The sequence below is a fragment of the Rhincodon typus genome, chromosome 31 (genome assembly GCF_021869965.1).
Source record: "Rhincodon typus isolate 14 chromosome 31, sRhiTyp1.1, whole genome shotgun sequence".
Lineage (NCBI taxonomy): Eukaryota > Metazoa > Chordata > Chondrichthyes > Orectolobiformes > Rhincodontidae > Rhincodon > Rhincodon typus.
Genome location: NC_063362.1, coordinates 26,994,692 through 27,002,880, shown reverse-complemented (window position 1 = coordinate 27,002,880; position 8,189 = coordinate 26,994,692). Strand labels below are relative to the sequence as shown.

The 8,189-nt window shown below is 41.9% G+C and overlaps 1 protein-coding gene across 1 annotated transcript in view; it reads left to right on the top strand.

Annotated features, from left to right (window-relative positions):
- The first annotated feature begins 2,640 nt into the window (after nucleotides 1-2,640).
- The window catches only part of LOC109918373 (claudin-16-like), a 13,182-nt gene continuing 7,633 nt past the window's right edge, over nucleotides 2,641-8,189 (top strand). The window contains 1 exon segment of the mRNA XM_048614902.1: nucleotides 2,641-2,734. Coding sequence (XP_048470859.1) covers nucleotides 2,641-2,734 — 94 coding nt within the window.

Sequence of the window (8,189 nt, the reverse complement as noted above, 5' to 3'; positions counted from 1 at the left end):
ATTTGCCTTTGCCAAGGGTGCATTTATGGGATGTTACTAAATTGGAACAGCTAGTAGTAAAATAATCTATTATTCTGTTAAGATTTCCAATAGAGTTAAATTATTCCAATTTCTTCTTTCCATTGTTTGTATTTTAATTATGGTGTAACAATAAAGTGTGTTTTGCTTCAAATCTGGTGGTTTGACCAATGGAATTGCATCTGGAAAGTGATGCCTGGCATTTCCCTTGAAAATAAGAAAAAGTTAGAGTCTATACTAACTTCTGAATATATTTTGAGGGGGTTTGGTCTGGTCCATGACAGGTACACTTGTTTTACTATAATGTAGGTTTTACAATTACATTTCTGTGGGACAGAATGAAAAGGAGCAATACAGAGGGCTTGGCGTAACCAGTTGTCACATTAAAATCTATAAACCTGTTGATGGGCTCCCATGTTTCAGCTCCCCTGATCCCATGTACAAGATACACTTCCATTGCTACTTTCATATCTCTCTGGTTTTAAATGCACAAAAGGCTAAACAACAAACTAAGAATTGGATTTAAATGGCACATTTAATTTTTTTTCCTTTATTCATTCACGGGATGAGGGTGTCACTGGCTAGGCAGCATTTATTGCCCAACCCTAATTGCCCAGAGGGCAGTTAAGAGTCAACTACATTGCCGTAGGTCTGGAGTCACGTGTAGGCCAGACCAGGTAAGGATGGCAGCTTCCTTCCCTAAAGGTCATTAGTGAAGCAGATGGGGTTTTCCAACAATCAACAATGGATTTATGGCCATCATTAGATTCTTAATACCAGACACTTATTGAATTCAAATTCCATCATCTGCCGTGCTGGATTCAGACCTGGGTCCCCAGAATGTTTGGTCTCTGGATTAACAGTCCAGCGATAATACCACTAGGACATCACCTCCCTTAAGTCTAACAAAATATCCTAAGATGTCCCTCATGCTTATAATTGGATAAAAATTTTCACCAAGCCACATTATGGGTTTTAGAGTCGGTGGCCAAATTCTTGACCAAAGACTAAGGTTTAGTTTGGTTTCTTGAAAGAGTGGGAGAATGCATGATAGAGCCATTGAAAGACTTGGGAAGTGTATTTCAGAGCGTAAGAGCCCAGCCAGTTGACAGTACAGATGCCAATGATACAGCAGTGAAAATTGACAATGCACAAAACAGTTAAGAATTAAAGCAGTGATGAGAGCTCAGTGAGTTACAGGGGATAGTAGTAGGAAGCTGAAGCCATGGGCAGATTTGCAAACAAGACTGCAAGTTTTAATATTGAGGTGTTTCCAAACTGAAAGCAAATGTAGGTCAGCGAGCACTGTAACTAAAGCAAGAACAAAGCACATTAAAACTTTCAAGCATGACCTTCCCTTCACAAGACTACCTCGAACCAATTTGAGTATAGTTCAACTCCAGTGATATGTTGGGAGTGTCGAGAACCAAAATCTATTTCTCAACTTGACACTTTTACATTAGTGAAAGCAAGTCATCCTGATTGAGAAACTGTGCATGCACAAAACCTATTCCGAGGGCTTACTGCAGGAACATTGATCTTCAGTCAGCTGAACTACTCGAAAGAAAAGTGTACAAGTACCTGTATTAAAAGTGTTTCTACAAGCGCTATTTCAAGATAGAAAGGCTTAGCGTGTGATCTTTTACAATAAATTGCTAAAACTGTCAAAAATAGTCAGGGTCTTGATGAAGGGTGTATGTATTTGCAGTGATAAAAATCATTTAGCCGCTGTTGAAAGTATTAACATCGATAAAGATTTTTTCAGATAAAGAAATTAAGAGTTAAAGAATCAAAGCTGGTTAGATGGGTTCAAGTTAGCTATGATTTAAATGAATAACTGAAGGAGCTGAATGATTTTGCCTTGTTCCTGTGAACACTAAATAGCAGCTTTTTATTTACAAACACACATAGATTCCGTTCAACTCATGGCATATTTTGCATATTTCCAGCAAGGTTCTCATGTTCTCAAGTTGCCATAGCAAGGGTGACCTCTTCTGTTCATTGCAATGTGCTGGTAAGGGGCTTAAGGATTGAACCCAGTTTTGTCCATTCTCAAAGCTCAGTTTGCATCTGTCAAGGAGTGTGAATTGTAAATCTAGGCCAATGAACCCTGCTGTGTTTTGGCCTCTCGTTCCCCCTCTTGTGTACACTGTACCTCTCACTCAAATTGTACACCAATCTCCCTGTTTACTTTCATTTCCTAACGTCTTTTCAGGTTTTGCTTTGTTTATCTGGCATTAAGTACCATCATTTGCTTGGTAAGCCTTTGACGTCTGGCTACAGGAGGAGTGCATGGGGTGAGATGTCAAGCTGTTCCCTGCGTTATACATCATTGGATGCAAAGGATGACATTACACTTCTGATCTCCAGTGCATTTCTTTCTGTCTCTTGGAGTCAGTGGTGCGAAATACTCTGGAAGTTTAGACAACGACAGAATTACAGCAGCATTCTTTAACCCAAGAAATATCCGAATAGGCTGAATGTGCCAGGTGAGGAGTTAAGTGAAATAAATTTAGCACATTCTTCCAGATGTACATTGCCCTGTCACTTTTTTTTTAACGCACTGTATTTTGCACTTTGTTGCAGGATAAGCTTCACAATAGGGGCACGCAATGCTGCGGAATGGGCTTTTCTTTAGCTCTTGGAATATCTGCTCTTGCTCTGCAGATTATCCCAAATCTTACAGTCTGCTGGAGGGTGAGGCACCCTTTTCACGGTTTGGTTTAAGGCTGTCATTAAATACAATGATAGCAGTCAACGCACTGGATACTGAAGCCTTGTTATAAAGGGCCATCTGTTTGTTTAATTAGCTTAACAAATGTCCTTCTGGTCATAGGATCATGCAGCATGGAAACAGGTCCTTCGGCCCAACTCGTCTATGCTGACCAGGTTCCCTAAGGTAAACTTGTCCCATTTTCCTGTGTTTGGCCCATATCCTTCTAAACCTTTCCTATCCATGTACCTGTCCAAATGCCTTTTAGTGTCTGTAGTTGCCTCTACCACTTTCTCTGGTAGCTTTTTCCATATGCGTACCATCCTCTCTGTAAAAAAGTTACCTCTCAAGTCCCTTTTAAATCTTCCCCCTCTCATCGTAAGCTTATGCCCTTTAGTCTTGGACTTCCCCTACCCTGGGGAAAAGCTGTCACCCTATCTACGCCCCTTGTGATTTAATAAACCTCTATAAGGTCATCCCTCAGCCTCCTACTCTCCAGGGAAATAAAGTCCCAGCCTATCCAGCGTCTCCTTATAACTCAGACCTTGCAGTCTCTGTAACATCCTTGTAAATCTTTTTTGCACCCTTTCCAGTTCAATAATATCCTTCCTGTAGCACGGCACCCACAAATATATGCAGTACTCCAAATGTAGCCTTACCAGTGTCTTCTACAGGTTCTACTGACCATCAGAGTTTTAGCTTGGACAGGCAAAGTGCTGGATTCTGGCAGTACAGGGAGGTAACAACAGCGATATAGCTACTCATTAGACTAATGATACAACAGGAGAAGGAGCTATACATTCATCCATCATTAAATGGTTGCAAATTCCAAGCTGTTATATTGAATCCACCCCAGCCCATTCATTCAGTCTGCAGGGCAGGAATGTAGGGACAGGAACTGGCAATTCAGTCTCTGAGGCCCCTCTGCCATTTTACTGGATTATTAGTCATCTCTACCTTCACTCCAGTTTCGCACCTTAGCTGCATATGGGGCATAGATAAGGGGAATAGCAAAGATCTAGTTCAAAACTAGAGGACATGGGTTTAAGGTGAGAGGGGAAAGATTTAAAAGGGACCTGAGGGGCAACTTTTTTACGCAGAGGGTGGTGTGTGTGTGGAATGAACTGCCAGAGGAAGCGGTGGATGCTGGTACAATTACAACATTTAAAAGACATTTGGACAGATACATGAATAGGAAAGGTTTAGAGGGATATGGGCCAAACACAGGCAAGTGGGACTAGTTTAGTTCAGGAAACTTGGTCAACATGGATGATTTGGACTGAAGGGTCTGCTTCCGTGCTGTATGTCTTGATGACTCTATGACTCTGTATGTTAATATCCTTACTGATTTAGAACAAAATCTATTGAGTTTAGTTTTGAAAACTCCAGTTGCCCCATTAAACCTAATTTGAACACAAAAGTTCCAGACTTCTGTTATCCTCCGTATGCAAAAATACTCCCTACTTTTTTCACCAAAATGGCCTGACTCTAGTTTTAAGATTATTTCTTCTTGTTGTTGATTTCCCAATCATAGAAAACACACCTCTATCGCTTGTACTCATGTGAACCATTTATCCAAGTGTTAGTTAAATATTTGCAAGGTTTTCTGTGCATTACTCCAACCAAGCCAACCACTTTTTGTTTGAAGAGCTGCTGGATCTCAGACATAAATCTGCCTTTTGTCAGTTTGAACTTCTGCCCTGTTATCATGACTTAGCTTGAAGTCATAATCCCGAATTTAGATTTTCTATTTGGAGCAGCATGGATCTTGCACCTGCTGCTGGGATTGCAGGCTTAAAGATTTATACTTTTGGTTAAGTCCATGAATAGGAAAGTTTTGGAAGGATATAGGCCAGGAGCAGGCAGGTGGGACTAGATTAGTTTGGGATTATGTTCGGCATGGACTGGTTGGACCGAAGAGTCCATTTCTATGCTGTATAACTCTATGACTCTATCATGAGTTGATGCTGTTCAGTTGAACTATTGACAGATTATAAAGGAACGGGAATAATTCTGCATTACCTTCAAGGATAATCCTGATGAAGTGATTTTCTCTGGAAGAAACAAACGCTGGTCAGCAATTGAAAAAATCCATCATTTCTGGAAACAATCTGAAGCTAATTTTAAACCCAGTTCAGCAAAACCAGCTTGGTTAGTACTGGTCCCACTGTTGAACTCACAGGCTCCAGTGTTAACCAATTCCTTCGCAGGACTTTAAAGCTGCGGGACCTCTTGTTAAATGCAATATATTGTTTCCCGTACCATGCTTGTGTCACAGAACCAGATCTTCCCAAACGATGTCCATTATGTTCTTTTAATCAACCGTCTCTCTGCTGGAACGCAAGATGCAGGAGACTCTTCTGATCATAACTCTGTCAATTCCCTTTCTACAATCATCATTACCATCTACAACAAAGCTACCATGAGGATCATAGATTCAATGGGGAATAATGTGGCATGGTGGCTTAGTGGTTAGCACTGCGGCCTTGCAGTGCTTAGGGACTTGGGTTTGATTCTAACCTCAGGCAACAGTCTGAATGGAGTTTGCACATTGTCTGCGTGGGCATCTTCTGGGTGCTCAGTCCAAAGATGTGCGGGTTAGGTGGATTGGCCATGCTAAGTTGCCCATGGGTTAGCTGTGGGAAATGTAGGTTTATGGGGGTTGGGTGGGATGCTCTTTGGAGGGTTGGTGATGGGCTGAATGGTCTGCTTCCCCACTGTAGGGTTTCAATGAAGTTCTATTGAACTGTCAGAAGAGCACAGAATTTAAGTCGCTTGCCAATATGTTGAAATTATGTTCAAGCTGGCGAAAGTTCCAACAGCAGCTTAGTTTTATACAGCTCTGTTAATGTACTAAGGCACCCAAGGTGCATTGTCAAACAGCTTTCAATATCGGGCCAGATAAAGACAGGTGATCGAAAGCTTGGTTTCAGCAGTTGGTTTGAGGAATATGTTAAAGGAAGGCAGAGAGGTTTAGGAACAGAACTTCAGAGTCTGGGAGCTGAAGGCAAGGATGCCAGTCATTGGCTGAGGGAAGTTGAGGATGTTGAGTAGGCTTGAATTGGAAGAATGTAGGACTCTTGAAGAGCTGTAGTGCTGGAGGAATCACAGAGACCAGGTGGGATTTGAACACAAGGATAAGGCGTCAAAATTTAGAATTTGACAATGAGTGTGTTGGTAGCGCTGCTTCATGTCAAGCTCACTAAACAAAAAAAACCAAAGAATTGTGAATACTTGAAACCCAAAACAAAAACAGAAATTGCAGGAGAAATTTGGCAGGTCTGGCATCATCTGTGGAGAGAAAGCAGAGTTAACATTTTGGGTCCAGTGACCCTTCTTCAGAACTCTTCTGAACAGATCCTACCAAGCAGCAGCCCCTCCTTTTATTAGTTAACACTTCAAGAAGGAAATCACAAGTAGTTGTCTTTCTGTGTAGTTGTGCAGACAGAGAGCGCCGCCCCATGTTGTGAATTAAGCCATAGATGCCAAGAACGACCTAGGTTCGGTAGGTATTGTATTCAATGAGTTTGTGATTGGGCCTCAGTGCAATAAAAAACCCTGCAGATTTCTCCCTCCTAGTGGCTAACTGATGGAGAATTGGCAGAGGACAGGGTTAAATTCAAGGTGAAACTGCCTCACTGACAGGCTTATGCCTGATGAGTAGCTACTTAGTGAGGTACTAGGTTTTCATGTTCCTGTTGGAAAGCACACCTGGCTAGGTGTCAGGTGGGAGCAGCGATGAGCATTATTGTGATGCCATCCACAGTGGGATAGCTGACTCAGACCAACAGATGAGGGACAACACAGGGACTCTAGATATTTGTACAATCCCACTGACAGTCGGCGTACCCAGCAGAGGGAGTGGGGCAGGAAATTGAGTCCAGCACGAATTCTTTCGAAAGCACAAGCTTTGCATTTTTGTTTTGAAAATATCTGGCCAAGCAGAAGGATCACAGCCTGTGGCCACTCACCGATACAAATGGCTGTTTACATTTTCTCCAAGAACAGCAGGTGGACCTAAGGCATTTTCACCCTCATCGGACTGTGAAGGGAACTGAGCAGACAGGAAAGTGACGCAAAGCTCCTCTCCTGACTGAGGCAGAGCGGAAAATGTATTCCCCTGAATTGCTGCTTAAACCCACAATCCACTGTAAATCTAGAATGGGCCCATAGTATAGCAGGATGCATTTACTTACATCTCCTCTAGGAGAGGCTAGAGCTAGGAATTTATCTAACAATTAGATTTCTCTCTTTTAAGTTGGAGGTGAGCAGATATTTTCTCTCTGAGTTTGTGGAATTTTCTTCCCCTGAAAATAGTCGGGGCTGGGTCGTCAAAATTATTTGAAGCTGAGTTAGATAGATTTTGATAGGTAAGGGAGTCAAGGGTTATGGGGTGCATGCTAAAGTGGAGTTGAGACCACAAGCAGATCACAGAATATCTTATTGAATGGTGGAACAGGTTCAAAGGGCTGAATGGCCTATTCTTGCTCCAATGTCCTGTGTTTCTACATCTGTTGCAGCCCTGATTTGGTTTGATTTATTATTGTAACATGTAGCAAGATACAGTGAGAAGTATAGTTTTGTGTGCTATCCAGGAAAGCAATACCTTACATAAGTACATCAGTGTACTAGAACACAATGCAGACTATAATGTTACAGCTACAGCGCAGGTGTAGAGAAAGATCAACTTGAATATATAAGAGGTCCGTTCAAAAGTCTATTAACAGTGGGGAAGAAGCTGTTCTTAAATCTGTTATAGAATCATATTGGTATATATTGTTACATGGTTTTAAACTTTTGTATCTTCTGCCTAACAGAACAGGATGGAAGAGGGTATAAGCGAGGTGGGAGGGGTCTTTGATTATGATGGCTGCTTTCCTGATGCAGCTGAAGTATAGACAGAGTCAAAAGATAGAAGGCTGGTTTTCGTAATGGACTGGCCTGTGTTCTCAAAATCATGTCCCAACGTTTTCACTGACGTAAATTTGATTTCATTTTAAACTTGTGTTGCTGTATTTTCTGCTCATTGAGCACTTTATTATTGCTGAGCAATGCTAGGAGCTGCCATTACTCCCGATTTGGATCAGTGGCCATTGTGTGAGGTGTGTGCATCAGTTTTAGTTTGGGAAAGCGTTGCCGACTGCACAAGTCTGATCTTGTCCCATTTCCCTGCCCAGCCAAGTGTGGCTGTTCTGAACGATTTGGTGCTAAATTTTCTGCTATAACTTCATGCGCAATAGGAACTGGACTGAGACAATCCACACTTGTATTGTTATTACTCTGTACAGTCAGGGAGATGAAATGTACAGCAGTCAGTGAGTTTATGGATCAAATGAGCGAATCTGACCATTGAAACAATGTAGCTTTCTTCAGGCTCAGGTGATACCAGGAACATGTATCTGTTCAACCTGACCATGCCCCCAGACTGACCCACCCCCGTAGTCTGACCCCTCAACCC